The sequence below is a fragment of the Cnephaeus nilssonii genome (assembly GCF_951640355.1).
Source record: "Cnephaeus nilssonii genome assembly, chromosome: 9".
Taxonomy (NCBI): Eukaryota; Metazoa; Chordata; class Mammalia; order Chiroptera; family Vespertilionidae; genus Cnephaeus; species Cnephaeus nilssonii.
Window position 1 is genome coordinate 92,328,390 of NC_137080.1, and position 15,471 is coordinate 92,343,860.

General features: G+C 56.6%; 1 protein-coding gene across 6 annotated transcripts in view; it reads right to left on the reverse strand.

Moving 5' to 3' along the window:
• Positions 1 to 15,471, reverse strand: part of ANKS1A (ankyrin repeat and sterile alpha motif domain containing 1A) — a 174,603-nt gene that overhangs the window by 54,433 nt on the left and 104,699 nt on the right. For all 6 annotated transcript variants that reach the window (XM_079779998.1, XM_079779995.1, XM_079779994.1 and 3 more), the window contains one exon: positions 9,766 to 10,352. In XM_079779998.1, coding sequence (XP_079636124.1) covers positions 9,766 to 10,352 — 587 coding nt within the window. The remainder of the gene's footprint in view (positions 1 to 9,765; positions 10,353 to 15,471) is intronic.

Consider the following 15,471-nt stretch of genomic DNA (forward strand, 5'->3'; position numbering starts at 1 on the left):
CTGAGTTACGGCCGGTGGGCTCTGTGGCGCCGGAGCAAGACAGGGCAGGATGCCCAGGGAAGATGGCTCAGCATCTGGCCCTGCCCACAATCTTCAGCCACAAGCATTTTCCTACCCGCTGGCTACTCACATCGTGGCGCTAGAAAGGAACAGGACGGGGAAAGGAAGCCTGCGGGGCAGGCAGAGCTCAGGAACGCAGAGCTGAGCCTGTAGGCCGTATCGTTGAGGGGGCGGGCACCCTGGGGTCCAGTGACGTTGCTGAGGGTCACAGGTTCCCAAGGAAGCCCCAGTGAGGTCCAGATTCATTGCTTTCCCTGACCTTTTAGTAAGAAGTCTGTCTTGCATTGTCTAGCCAGGTAATTAGTGGCCACTCTGGCCGCACAGCACAGCTCTAAACAAATTAAGGCTCTCTGGGTCCTATTCATTGAAGGAAAAACAGAAATATCGTTGTCCTATGCGTGTATAATGAAGCCAGCCTGTTTTGCTGGACTTCCCAGGCTCCACGGGAGCCAGAGATGAAGTGGGCTGCCGCGGCCAGCAGCAGTTCGTGGGCAGATTTCTTGGGAAGGAGGACAGACCAGAGGCACCACAGTGCACGGCATCGTGACCCCAGGCAGACCTGGGCCTGCATGCACCGCCCATTCCCAGGCTGGGCAACCACTGTCCCGGGCACAGCTGACAGATTCCCCCCCATGCCCAGCCGGACACCCCGTTATAGTGAAACTCACCCTCTGAAATCACACGGAACCCACACCCCACACACGGTGCGTGTGAGCACAAAAGGACACTCCACAGCGGGCGCATAGCAAGCGCCCTCTACACCGAGGGCACGCAGGCCCGAGAATGCCCGCGGCTGCCAGCACCGCGCTCCCTGCCAGGCTGCAATGACCTGCGTGGGACCTGCGGGCCTGGGCGCCGGGGAGCGCGGCAGACCAGTCAGGCCTCAGCCCGCAGGGTGCCTTTGAGGCACCAGCACCCTCTGTGTGGTGCTGACACCCAGACCACCGCCCTGACTCCTTCAACATCTAGTCGCTGTGTTCTCGTGGGATACCCATTTTCTAGATTCCTGCCCGTCTTCCGGTCTAAATACTTTTCAATTCCTCCCCCTTGCCTTAAAATCCCAGTCTTTAGATTTTACTTCTGCTTTAAGTTTGTGAGGCACCCATGGAAATGCACTTAATGAGACGATGACCTCTGACCCAGCCCTCCACCACAACCCACCCAACGTCCCTGGCCCAGGGTGATGACAAGGACAACGACATCTGAGAAACTCCTAGAAATTCAGATTCCATTCTAGTTCAATTGCTTAGAATATATGTGTGCATGTAAGCGCATGTGTGTATCACGTATGTACATAGGTACCTATGTATGTTAAAAAAGTAACCCAAAACAGCTTAGTTGGGGGGAAAAATAGGGTGAAAAAGCAAGATGAGAAAAGAAGCAACAATGGCAAAAGAGAAAGAGAAAGGAAGTTAAAAGCAGAAGTTGAGTTAATAGGAATACGAGTAAGGCAGTGCGGGTGTAGAACTGAACTATAAATTTCTCTTACAGAGAAGGCAGCTCAGCCCTGCCCCGCCGCAGGCTGGCCGCCACCTCCTCCGGGGTCTCCCTGGCCGCCCCACGGGCTGCAGCCCCTCTTCCCAGGGCTCCATCCCTTCCTCAGCTCCACTGCTCGCCAAGCAGCACGCCATGGGGCTACCTCACTGGGCCCTCTACCCTCTGGATGGGGCTCCACGAGGCGGAGGCCGGGCTGCTCAGCCCGGTGCTTAGAACGATGCCTGGAACGGAGCAGGCGCTCAACAAACTGCCTGGACCCACGAACAATCATAAGAACACACGTCAATGTGATATTATTGTCCATTACGTGAAAATACCTCTACTTGTTCCTTAAAAAAATGCTTGGAATAACATAAGATAAACTACTATTCCCTAAATTATATACAATCACTCAGTCTGTATACTACTGATGCCATTACTGCGGGGGGGGAGGGGGGGGGAAAGAGTATAAAACCAGAACCAAAGTATACAAAGAATGTTCCAGAAAATGTTTCGGATTCTCAGCCTCTGTAGGCACTGGAATAAAGATCAAATTCTTCTCATAGATCTGCCTACATTCACTGTCACTCAGCTTTTGGTCTGATGTGGGGTGTTTTCATTTTGTTTAAATGTAATTATACAAAAAAGGAGAAAAGGGACATTCTCATCTTGCTAGCAATTTCACAAATACCACAACCCCTCCGGGGTGCCCGACGGGGCCTGTCCCGAGGCAGCCGGGTGGGGCAGTGGGTGGCGGCACGTGAGGGAGGAGCCCAGCTCTGGAGAATATATAAATGGGTAAAATGTTAAAAGGAGAAAATAAAAGGAAAACCCTTCTGGTGGCGAATGCTGAGAGGGACAGGCTATTGAGAAAACCTCTCCTGGACACCACCAGGGAAAGTAAGTGTGCAAAGGAACGGAAGTGAGAAAAGGAAGGATGCAGTAAAGATGCAGGAAAAGCATCGATGAAAAGGGGAGAACAGGCAAATGGGGGGTAAAAGAGATTTAAAAAAAAAGCAGGGTGAGTGAAATGGCAGGAACAGGAGCAAAGAGCAGAGCGGAAGCAGCGAGCAGAGAAAAGCATGAAAATGAGGGGAGAAAAGAGAGAGGTCGGGCTCCCAGACTCGCGTTATGAGAAGTGAAGAGGCAGTGGCAGGGAGGGCACCTTCCAGGCAGGTCCTAGGCGCCCCACCCTGTCCAGCCAGCTGTCCAGTTAGAGGCATGACATCATCCAGAGAGGCTGGGGGGGGGGGGGGGAGCCGGGGCAGGGCACACCAGACTCCTCATCAGTGGGGCACTGCAGAGCCGGGACGGCCTCCAGCTCTTCCTGAGAACATGACGCTTCTCCTGTCAGCACTGAGGCCACGGAAGCGCCCACACGTTCACGTTTATCCCGGCCAACCAGCACCACCGGGGTCTGCCAGACAAAGGCCAGGCTGTTTACTCAGGACTGCCTATAAAATAAGTGAGATTATTACTCATTTTTATTTTTAAAATGTTTATTTATTTTAGAGAAAGAGAGGAAGGAGGACAAAGAGGGAGAGAGGGAAAGAGAAAGGGGGGGGGGGGGGAGGGAGAGATTGATTTGTTGTTCCACTCACTGATGCCTTCATTGATTGATTCTTGAATGTGCCCTGATTGGGGATCAAACCCACAACGTTGGTGTATCGGATGGTGCTCTAACCAACTGAGCTACCTGGCCAGGATGAGATTATTTTTAAAATAAGAAAAAAACTCAATCTTAACAGACCACTTAAAACCGAGGGAACTTTAGAGGTTCCAGGATAAAAGCTGTGACTTCAGTGTATACACGGAAGCACCTTAAGCAGACACTCCAGGCTCTACTCTGTCCCCAGAGGGCGGAACGTCACATTCTCGATCACGGCGAGATGCTCGCTCTGCTCAGCAGAAAGGACCGCCCCGCCCCGCCCACTGTGCACATGGTCAGGGACAACCTGTGCCGGAGGCGGGGCGGAGGCTGGCCTGTCAGTGGAAACCCCTATGCCGGCCCTTTTCATTCCCACCTAGGCGATTCTCCTTGCACACGCAGCCCTAAAGGGTTAAAGACGCCTGAGCCTCTGTGCAGCTGGACCAATCAGCTTTTCTCTTGATGACATCATGCTCCAACTGGACAGCTGGCTGGAGAGGGGAGGCTGGGCCCTGAGGTGGGTGGGAGGGGGGGTGCTCTCCTGAAGCTGCCACCTCACGGTTCACAGAGGGACTAGGGTCCCCTCAGTTACCATTTCAGACGAAACTGGGACATATCCCAAGTCCCTGGCCAGAAGTTATCCTCAGCTTGTACAAAATGCACACGAAGTTTGTCCTGTTGTTTGTGCATTTTCCACTGGTTTATTATTTACGGAAGCTGATTACCAAACGGATTTATCCTTCAGCCTTTAGCCAAGGCCTGAATGACTCATGTTTATGCTAAGCAGACAAGCAGCCTCGTGTGGTTTTCTTTCAGAAGTTCCAGTCCCGCTCAAAGGCAGGTGCGGGAGACCTATCGGACCCACAGAATTTCTATACACTCAAACCGCAGCCTGACCGGAGCCTTGTTCTTGTTCCTACCAGGGAGTGACTTCAGACGCTGATTGACGCGTGTGTACACGGTGGTGCGGTGGACAACTCGGGGACAGAGGGTAACCCGCGGAGGAGACTGGGGTTCAGGCGCCCATGGCTGAAACACTGAGCACACTGCCAGCTCGGGGGAATGAGAACAGTTTTCTTCCTGTGACTGGGAGTGGGGAAGGCTCCGAGCTGGGTGACGTTCTCCTGCTTCCCAGCACACTGGCTATGCATCGACACCTTCTGTTCATCTGCAGGCGAAGATTAATTCATAATATACACGCATGAGCCGTGTTCTCTGCTCCGGCACTCGGCCAGCCAGCTTGCTCACAGGGGACAGAAACAGTGCCTGAAACATCTGTATCACCCAGGGTCCCCGCAGGAGAAGGGTGGCCGTCCAAACCGGGCGGCCGAAGGAGCTTAATAAGGGGTCACTTACACAGGTCTGGGTAGGGCACCAGACGTAGCAAGGGAGGGGAGCTGGCCCAGCCAGGAGCCCCAGGCTGGTTACCCGAGCCCAGGGAGAGCAGCTGCTGGGAGGGTCCCACTCAGGAGGAGGGCCGTCAGTGGGGGAGGGGACTCACCCGGGAAGGCAGGGAGGGGAGGCAGGGCTGATGGAGTGCCTACACAGCATCCAACACCCGGGGACTGAACCTCAACGAGGCAAACTCAGGAGACAGCCAGGCATAGAGCACCGCGCCCCTGGAAGAGGCCGAAGCCAGATGCAGACAGTGCCTGGATCCGACAGGCAGCCGTCGGCGAGGAAAGCCAGTAACGAGTCTGTGAACACACCGAGACCCCACCTCTGGAAATCCACCCAACGCTCCAGAGGGTGACTGTGTGGGAGGTGTGGGGTTCCCCTCCTGTGTTCAAAGTTTCAGTCGTGTACCGCTTGCCAGTGTCAACTCTGTGAGGCCGGGGTTAGACAGCAGAGCCGTGACCACCGAGAACACAGTGCCTCCTGAAGCTCGGATTCAGAGCTCGTTGGATGCTGAGCGCTTTTTTAAAAAAAAGGTTTTTATTGACTTTTAGGGAGAGGGGGAGAGGAGGAGAGAGATAGAAACATTGGTGAGAGAGGAACGTATCAACCAGGGCATGTGGCCTGACTGGGAATCGAACCGCGACCTCTTGGTTCCTGGATCGACGCTCCACCACTGAGCCACCCCAGCTGGGCACACTGAGCACTTTTAAAGCCAACTCTATTAGTTACCAGAAGTACCACGGAAAGCAGGGGGCACGCAGTTACCACAGACCCCATCTCAGAGGCTCACCCGGCAGGCTAACTTCCCGAAGTCCCCTCGCCAGGCGTTAACAAGGAGCAGCCTGTGTGGAGGCAGTGGCTCCCAGCCCATCGGCTGCGCATGCTCCAACCACGAACCCTCATCCCAAGCCACCACCGACCCAGCAGCCACTGCTGGCATCACAGCCGACCCTCTCACTCACTGCGGTGCCCACTGCGGCTGCAGGTACCCGTGGTTAACCGCACCACGATTATTAAATGAAAAAATTCCAGAAATAAACAGTAAGTTTAAAATTGTGCACTGTTCTGAGTAGCATGATGAAAATTTCACGCCATCCCACTCCATCACGCCAAGGACATGAATCATCCCATCTTCCAGCGACTCCACACTGTACACGCTACCCGCCTGTTAGCCACTTAGTAGCCGGCTCTATTATCAGATTGACATTCATGGCAGCATAGGGCTTGTGTTCAAGTCACCCTTATTTTACTACTAGAGGCCCAGTGCATGAATTTGTGCACAGGTGGGGTCTCTCGGCCTGGCCGGCGATCAGGGCGATTGGGGCCGTCTTGCCCAGTCCCGATTGGAGCCAATCAGGGCCGGCTGGCTGGGGGGGAGTGGGGGGAAGACCACGGGAGGATGGCCGGCCGCGGGAGGTCGGCTGTGGGAGCACACTGACCACCAGGGGGCAGCTCCTGCGTTGAGCGTCTGCCCAGTGGTGGTCAGTGCGCATCATAGTGACCGGTCTACTGGTTGTTCGGTCGACTGGTTGTAACCGTCACTTGGGCTTTTATATATAGATAGATTAACTAGAGGCCCGGTGCACAAATTCGTGCATAGAGGAGGGGGTCCCTTGGGGTGGCCTGCAGAGATCGGGCCCCAGCTTGTACTCCCAGCCTCGTAGCCCCAGCTCGCGTCCCCCAGCCTTGCAGCCCCACCTGGCACCCCTCCTTGGCCTGGTGCCACCCCTTCACCTGCTCCACCATACCACTTGTGGGGTGATAGATTAGGGCCGGGCCCCCTGCCCGGCTCCCTCAGTGCCTGGGAGCCAGGCGGCGGCCCCACCCCCCCACCACTGCTGCTGGTCGCTGTCTGTAGGGCGATCAGCGGGATAATCAGCCCCCGCTCACTCCCGCCTTGGCCTGGTGCCACCTGCTCACCTTCTCCACCATCCAGTGGGTCCCATCAGACCCGGCAGTGCCTCCGCTGCCAGCACCGCATCACCGACACCTGCCATATTCCACGCCGCCCCCTGGTGGTTAGTGCATGTCATAGCGAGCAGTCGAACTCCCAGTCTCCTGGTGGGACAACCACCGGACGGGACAATTTGCGTATTGGGCTTTTATTATATAGGATGGCCCCAGAGAGCAACAGCAGTGGTGGTGCTAGCAATTCAGGTATGCCAAAGGGAGGCCGTAAAGCGCTTTCTGTAAGTGAAAAGGTGAGGACAGTACAATCAGGTATTTTGAGAGAGAGACAGAGGAGGGGGGGGGGCATATAGCTTTTATTACTATATATTGCTATAACTGTTCTATTTTATTAGTAGTTATTGTTGCTAATCTCTCGCTGTGCCTAGTTATAAATAAGACTATCACAGGGAGGCACGTATAGGAAACATAGGGTCATTACTATCCGCGGTTCAAGTATCCACGAGGGGCCTTGGAGCGGAGCCCTCACGGACAAGTGGGGACCAACAAAGGTAGAGCACTGTTGAAAAGTAAACATCAGAGAGGCCTGCCAATGTCTCTCTCATCGCTCTTCTCCGCTCAGGGAGTAGGCAGAAAGGCTCATCAATCCCTCAGAGAACAATGGGGCGCCTGCCCTCCTTCCGAGGCTGGGCGGCCCCCGGGAGTCTGGGGTGGGGCAGAGCCGTGCAGGAGGTCCTGAGTTGAGGGGCTTGAACTTGACTGCTTCCCAGTCGCTCCCAGCACTGGACCACCCTGTAAGCTCTGCCTTCTTAAGGTCTGCAGACACCAGGCCTCACTCATTCTCCAAAGCACCAGGCACAATAATAATCTACCAGGCATGCAATACTTCTTACACACAAAGGCCTGTGCTAGGCACTTGTCTAATTGGTCAAAACAACCCTGACACCCAGATTTGACCGCCTCTGCTTCACAAGCAACAACACTGAGGCCTCCTGAGGCCTCCCAGTCATCAAGGCGGAGTCGGTGGAGCTGGGGCTCAAAGCCAGGTCTCCTGGCTCCGGGCCGGAGCCTCGTGGACTGCCTCATGGAGGCTCCCTGCCCGGCAGCCTGGACCACCTTCCAGGAGCGGCCTGGGCAGCTCACAGCAAACCACCTCACCGGGCGCCGGATCGCAGCCGCCTGGGCCCAGAGCCTTCCTCTGCCTTCCTTAGAGCAGCCTTCCCCACCTCATGGGGATCCAATGATGCCAACGAGAAGAGCCACCAGCTCAGAGGCACCAGCAGCCTCGGGCGCGGCCAGGGCAGTGGGAGCACCAGGCTGAGGTGCCCTCGAGGCAAGTGTCCGAAGCCTGGGAAACGCTCCTGAGGTTTCTCTCCAGATACAGACGGCCAGAAAAACTACGACAGGACTCAGCCACGCCGAGGGCGGCATAGACAGGGCCTGTTAGCGTTTACTCTGCAAGCAAGGCTCAGTCTTCTGGATTCTTCCCAATAAGACCTCAATTGCCTCTAGTTTTTTCTCATTTAAAACGTACCTGCTTCTGGGCCACACACAGACTGGCTGGGACACCTGAACAGGCCCCGGTTCACTGTCCCCCCGGCAAGTCCACCTGCAAAGGAAGCCCCAGCGTATGCACTTCCTCTCATTAAGAGGCCAAGAGGCGACGGCTTCACCGGCCCACACAGACCGCGTCCATGAAGCTGGGCACCTCTTGAGCGCCCGCTTCTCCAGGGGAAACGGTGGAGCCCGTACGACGGCCGGGCGCCTGCTGAGATACCGCCTTCAGATCAAATCAAATCCTCTTCAGCCTCAAGCTCAAGGCCCTCCCACGATATGGTCCCAGTCTCACTTTCTACTCATTTCTCACTCTCCCTGTGCAAACTACACCCGACAGAGGCCCAGTGACCTCGGCGCTTCCAAGCCCACACTATTCTCTCCAGCCACTTCCTTCGATCTGGTTTTAACCAAACACTGGCCCTTTAATTGCACGCCAAATCCCACTTCTCTGTGACGTTTCCTCAAGCCCCTTCCTCCTGCTCACACGTCCCTCGATGCTGTTCTCTCTCCACCTGTCCCGCCACCTCAGAGCGCAGCGCACTCATCTTCCTCATAGATGAGTTCTGGTGGCGGCTCCCTGCCCGGCAGCCTGGGCCAGAGGCCGCGTTCTCTGCCGGACTGGAGTGAGGCGAACTGCTCTGGAGACAAAGGTGGCGAACAGGGGCCCACACACACAGTGTGGCCTCCGCGGGGCCTGCCCTGTCCCTCCCAGTGCCCTCCGGTGGCCTGCGCCTGGCACAGGCTCCCACACCCGGCCCCTCGACGGCCTTGTCTGGAGATAAGGTGCTGCAGGAGCTGCCTGCTGCTCCCACAGGAAAATGGGATTCGCTGTGTTTTACATGCTCTGCAGCTGCAACCAGAACAGAGCCGGCCAGGCATGCAGTCCACAGCCCGCTCCATGGACGTGCCAGCTGTCCTGCTCCCCTTCGCAAGAGCTAAATTCATCTCCCGCAAGTGTTCCTAGGAGACAGGCCCCGTCCCGTCCACCTCAAAGGCAGCTTTCTCCCAGCCAGAAGCCTGCAGGGTAGCCCTGCAACATTCCCCGGTGTTTACCACTCTCAGAAACATTCTCCTGCCCAGCTGGCATGCCACAGGCCGCGGGGAAGTACTCGGCACATATTTCAATTATTCTGCAACAATGCTTGTGGGAGACCTGGATGTTCTCTCCCCACTAACCTGCTTCCTGACCCGCTCTCCCTCGCCTCACCCACCTGGGGGTGTGGGTGGGCAGGAGGATTCTGTGGGAGAGGTGTGGGTTTGCCAGGGGACATAGTCAGAACCACCACGGAGGCGCCCCTTTCAGCAGCTGCTCCCAGAGCCTGCCCCTCCCTCCACCTCCTCGCCGACCCGGGCCGCCCTCCCTCCTGAAGACCCTGGAGGGCCTCGACTCAAGCATCTTCGGGATGAGCATGACCCCCTGAGGGGGCTGACAGGACCCACAGACTAGTATTTCCGAACAGCATGTGGTTGAGGGAGCACCTCCCCCTCCGTCCTGCTGGGCTGCCCCCCCTCCAGCTTAACCCAGGTGGGCCTGCTCTCTGCGGTCCACAGGGAGACCTCCTGCCTGGCCACTGGGGCCTGCCTCCCTCACGCGGTCAGAGCCACGCTGGCCATAGTGAAGGAGCCAGGGGCACCCTGGCCACAACCTGGGCCTGGGAGTCGCGCACAGGGGAGCGGGTGGGCTGTGGCCAGCTCTCCGTGATGCCACGCATCCTTACCTCATCCCACTCCGAGGCGAAGGAGGGCGACTTCTCCAGCCTCTTCTTCCCGACGCTGCAGTTGGACAGGGACTCGCTCCGGCTCCCCATCGCAGCGTCCTCCGTGGGCGAGCAGGTCAGGAGGTCGGAGTCGGACTTGGACAAGCTGCGGCTGAGCTTGAGTTCAGCTTTGGGTTTGCTGGTGGGAAGGACTCGGCTTCTGGCCCCGCTCTGGTCTCCCTCCTCGGCACCACCAGGGTGTGGAGATGCTGTGTGAGTCAGAGTTTCGGGGTGCGGGAGGCTGTTGGAGGTGGGCAGGCCCGCTGGGTAGCCCCCTCGCTGACTCTGGTCCAGGCCGCCAGGCGGGGAGCCTCCGGGAGCATGCACGCCCGCCTCCTCCAGCTGCATGCCGGCCTCGTGGCAGGTGCCCTGCGCGGGGGACCCTTCTGGAAGGCTCTGGCTGGTGGCAGAGAGCAGCTGGAAAGCGTCCTGCCCCACCTCGTACACCGGGGAGGAGCCGTGGAGGAGCCCGGAGAACTGCTCAGGGACCTGCCCGTCCTGCCCCTCCGCGGAGTCCTGGCTCTGGCCGCTGCTGCTCCGCCTGTGGTCTTGAAGTGGACAGAGAGAGAAATAAAAAATTAAACGTGGCAAAAATCAACAAAGTTCCAAAGCAGCGAGTAGACTAGACGGCAGAGCAGAGGAATTCAAAAACAGGGGGAGGGAGAGAGAGAGAGAGAGAGAGATACGCTGAATGGGCTGGGAGAGGGCAGAGGGGGAGAGGAGTGAGGAAGGAAGAAAACAGTTTCGTATTGTTCTTAACGCTCAATTTGTACCCAAAGTCAGAGCATTTATGAAATTCCAAACACTGGCCTGGATAATGCCACCTGGCAGCCTTCCCTGGGAGGCTCCGTCAGCATTAACGACCAGACCTTGCTATATAAGGCGAGAAGTGCTAACTATATCCCGCCTTGGGAAAGGACAGAGAGGAGAGAGGGAGCGAGCACAGAGCACAGTGAGAGGGAGGGAGAGCGCGCCAGCGAGCAAGTGTGAGCGAGGGCCGGCTCCTGGAACATCTGATAGGCTCCCAGGAAGGCCAAGTGCTATTCAGAGTCGCCGCCCGCCCGCCCGCCCGCCCTCTGGCGAGCAGCAAGGAGGGAAGGGAAGGTCAGGATCCCAACCTGCAACTTCTGGAATTCCTTAACTGAAAGTGCAAAACAAGCAGCGAGAAATGACGCTTCCTTCCTCGGAGGGGCTAAGCCCACGCCTCATCCTTCCTTCTGTGGCAGCACACTTTCCTCTTTTCCCAAAGCCTCCCAGCTGCTCCAACTGGTTTAGTTTAACCCCAGCTGGCCCACTGAACACAAAACCGTCTACTCGGCCAGTGCCAGGAGGCTCCTGGGCCTCCAGACCCACACCAGCACCCGACGCCCCGCCCCCCGGCCCGCGCTCCTGTGCCCTGCCCCGCACCAATGCCTCGGCCCTGGAGGAGCATAAAAAACTGACCAAACCAGTGTCCAACCTGGGCTCACACGGGACGCCAAGGGCTCGCCCGCGTGAGCGGACCCATGAGGAGGTTCTCAGCCACGCCGGCAGGCAGAAGACAGCCCTGCATCGTCCCAGCACATTCCAGAGCCAGAGTTCAGATTTACTTCCTCTGAAGTGAAAGCTATGCACTTACACCAAACGACTCCCTACTCTGCCCAAAGCTCCCAAGAACTGTCCCTGAGATCCGAGAATCTTAGAACTGAAAGGGTCGCGTTTGGCTATTTTTACAGATGAGAAATGGGAGGCCCTCAGGCCGCTGGTGGTGGGTCCGAGGGGGTGGGGGAGGCTCTAACCCAGGTGTCTGGCACCTGGCTCTCCTGGCCGTGCTGCTTGAGAGCTGTGCGGCCTTGGCAGTGAGCTCTACTTGCTGGGCTTCAGTATCTAAAATAAATAGGTTGGACTGCACGGTCCTTCAAAATCCCTTTTATGTTAGGGTGGTGATGAGAATCCAAGTCTTCCCCGTCTGTGATGGCAAACTCCCCCCCCACCCCCCACCCCCGCCATGGGCGCTGTAGGGCCCTGCCTGGGGCCTGGGTAGCACCCACTCTCCCCCATCAGCTTGCCTGCAGCCTGAGAGCCCTTCTTGAGGCTCAGTGCCCCGGAGAGGGGTGCACTTCAGAAACCTGGTGCACTGGGGCAGGCCCCCTGCAGGGCACGGTGCTGTGCCCCAGGACTGCTCCCTCCAGACAGCCTGAAGGCAGGTCAACAACCAGCTCTCAGTGAGCAGGGACGGCTCCACTCCGAGCAGTTCCGGCTCCGCCGTCTGTCCCGCTTTGGCGAGCCTGCAGAGCTGCGCGGGGCGGCGGTTAGCTGCACTCTGCTGATTACGTATCCACAGGAGCCCACAAGTATGAACTTTGGCGTCTCCTTCCTCTACACTTGACTGCTCCAGGACTCTCACCCCTAACTCACAAGCCCTGCTCCCCAGAGGTCAGGGGCAGAGCACGGAACAAACACAGCACAGGCCAATGAGTCCCCAGGGAGAAGAAACGCTGGGAACACAGAGCTCCACACAGCCGAGCTCAGCCCCGGACACCATGCCTCCAGGGCCAGGCGCACGCAGGAACCCTGGCGCCGAACAGAGCCGCCCTGTGCTGCCGCGGGTGGGGCCCGAGAGGACGGCACTTGACATCCAATGGCGATGGGGGGACTGCAAAACCTGCCACCTCGAGGACTTACCCTAATGGCCGGCCCCCTGCAGGTCCTGCCGAGGTGCCTGTCCCTCTGACTGTGCTGGACACAGGAAGGACTTGGTAACAGGGCACCGGCTCCCATTTCTTTGCCTCAGCTTCTAGCTTCTTACTTAACAATTTGGGGGGGGAGCGGGGGTCGGGTGGGGGATAAGTCCAACAACAAAAGAGAAACACCACAGCCCAGAATCAGGAGCCAGCGTGGCCGCGCTGCGTGGGTGGACACGCTCTGCCTGCTGCCGGGGACCGACAATGAGGCCCTGTCTAGCAGCTGCCATTCAAGCGAGCCTTCAATGAAGAAAGAGAGACCGATGCCAACAGCTCAATACCAGACTCATGCCGGGGAAGGAAGTGGGCAGAAGAGAGAAATGGAAACTTGTGAAGAAGGAAACATGTGAAGAGGAAGAATTTCTGAGGGTCCTAAACCCGTGAGAGAAACCACACCCACCGACACTTGATGGAGCATAAGAAGTCACCAGCGAGGACCCGCAGGCTGACGCACGCACCGTGCTCCCACCTTTGGAATGACAAGCCCCCCCCCCCACACACACACACACCTGCCCGGCACTCCTCGCGGCCTGGCTTGCGGGGGGGGGGGGGGGGGGGGAAGAAGAGAAAGGAGCAGGGCGTGCGGAGGCCCGGTTCCTCGCGCTCGCCTCACACACCAAGGCCAGCTGCTCCATGGAACAGGACGCTCCAGCCTGCTAATCCCCAGCCCCTCAACTTGCCATCGTAATTCACTTTGCTCCACGCTGTGAGCTGCGGCAGCAAGGGGTCCGCCGGGCTAAATGTAATTACTATGATGATCCGTGGGGACCTCAAGGGCTTTGGAATAATAACATTTTAACACTTACACATTCTTAGTCACCCCTGCCCATTTAAATTAGGCTGAAAAAGTGCAAGTCGTGAGGACTCTCTAAGTCAAATCAATCCTCAGACCCAGAGGAGAAAGCTGGGGTACTCCAATTTCCCAGACTGCTCTGCTCTGTTCCATCAGGACTGAACCCTCTAATGGCTTGGTCGCTGTGTGAGCGTCAGAAACTGCTTTTGCAGGGTCACCCCCCTTTCCCCAGAGGGGAGTGCTGGCGAGGTCACAGACGTCGGCTGGACATCGCATCTGAGCAGACAAGTCGACTGAGTCCACCCTGGTCCGTGGCGACCAGCGGAACAGAAGGGGAGCCCGCGCTGCAGCCAGCCCCGCGGCGTTTCCTCTCCGGGTCCTTTTCAAAAATGAGCGGCTGGGCTGCATTCTCTAGGGCTTGAGAAGTCAGGTTTGAATCTGTGCTTAGACGACCGACGTTCCTCCCAGCTCCTGATGTTAAGAATGTGAGTAGCAGAGCAGGGATCCGGGTGAAATGACTTAACCTCATGGCTAAAGAGGCTTTGGATCCCGCCAACCAGGGCTGAAGGCCCAGCTCTAACACCTAACTTCCTCCCCATCTACGAACCAGGGGTAAAAATAGCCCCTCCCAGAAGGTCTGTCTGCATATTGGATGACGAAGCGGTGTAAACGAGCTCAGCACGTGGCTGGCCCGTAGGAAGCATTCAGAAAATGGAAGCTGCCTTCACCATCCTCTCCCATCTACAACCATCCCCGCTGCTCTTCATGCGAACACTGCACGCAGAGACGGCGCTCTTCTCCTGACTCTGCCAAGAGCCAGCTACCTCCTGAGCGGCCCTGTAAACGGGCGGAATAAAACGCAAGCGCCAGGGCAGGCCCAGGAGTCTTGCAAGTTTGGTTCAAGGTGACATGTCACAGTGGCCAGGGGCCTCGCCACCCTCGGCAGCACCCTCAGATACAGCACTGCTCTGGGGCCCCTCGACTTGTCCTGATGCCCTTACGTCCCCACCATGTCCTTCAGCTCCTCCTGAGCCTGTACACTGCCTGCTGTTGGACCTCTGGCCCCTCAAACTGCCCTAGTTACCGTATTTTTCCGTGTATAAGACGCTATTTTTTTCTAAAATTGTTAAGACTGAAAATCGAGGGGCAGCAGAGGAGGGAGCCGTGTGGGTGCATAGCTGCCCATACCTTGTCAAACAGGCTTCCTCCAATCACGAGCCTTATTGTCACTGACGTCAGCTGATGCCGTAATTGGAGGTGGAGGTGGAGAGTGCACAGATGCAACAGGGACTGGAGCATTCTGAGCCCATAAAGTGTCAAAAAATAAAAAGATAAATACCGACCGGTAAGCGATTGTCTTACTCTGCAAAATTCAAACTGAATGTAATCAGCTATGCAAAAGAGCAAGGAAATAGAGCTGCAGAGAGATAATTTGGACCTCCTCCCGCTGAGTGTATGACCAGACAGTGGAGAAAACAGGAAGAACAACTCCTTAAGATGCCGAAAAAGAAGAAGGCCTTAAGAGGAAAACCAGCAAAATGTTTAAAATATTGATTTCTTAATTTGGGGTTGGAAAAGTGGGGGGCATCTTATACGTGGAAAAATACAGTAACCCGCCAGCTCTGGGGATCCTGTGCGACCAGCGTGACATCTGTGCCCGATTTAACAGCACACTCGCCACTCCGCTCCCTTGATCTCCTGCCAGTTCCAACGTGGGCATGCGCAGCCATCTGCTTCCTCTTCTCCAGTTGCTGGAATGTTGAGCCGAATACTCAAGAAACAACTGACTGAGTCCTCTACCCATTCATCTAGCTCAGCTGCTTCCAATCGCTTCAATGTACTAGGACCTAGTGATTCTGTGCTAAGTAATGTTTTTTAATAACCACGGCAACCATGAGGTAAGAATTTGTATTCCTATCTTACACGTAGAAAATGAGGCTTAAAGAGGTTAAATGACTTCCTCAAAGTCATCAGCCAGTTAGCGGTAGAGCAAGAATCCAAGCCAGCCATCCTTTTGCTCATCTCCTGAGAACTGTGCTATCACCATGAGATCGGTTCCTCACCTCTTCCACTCTTTTCAAACTGTCCTCTTTCCCACAGCACCTACACATACGCCTGGAAGATAGTCACGCATTTCCTGAGAAGACTTAG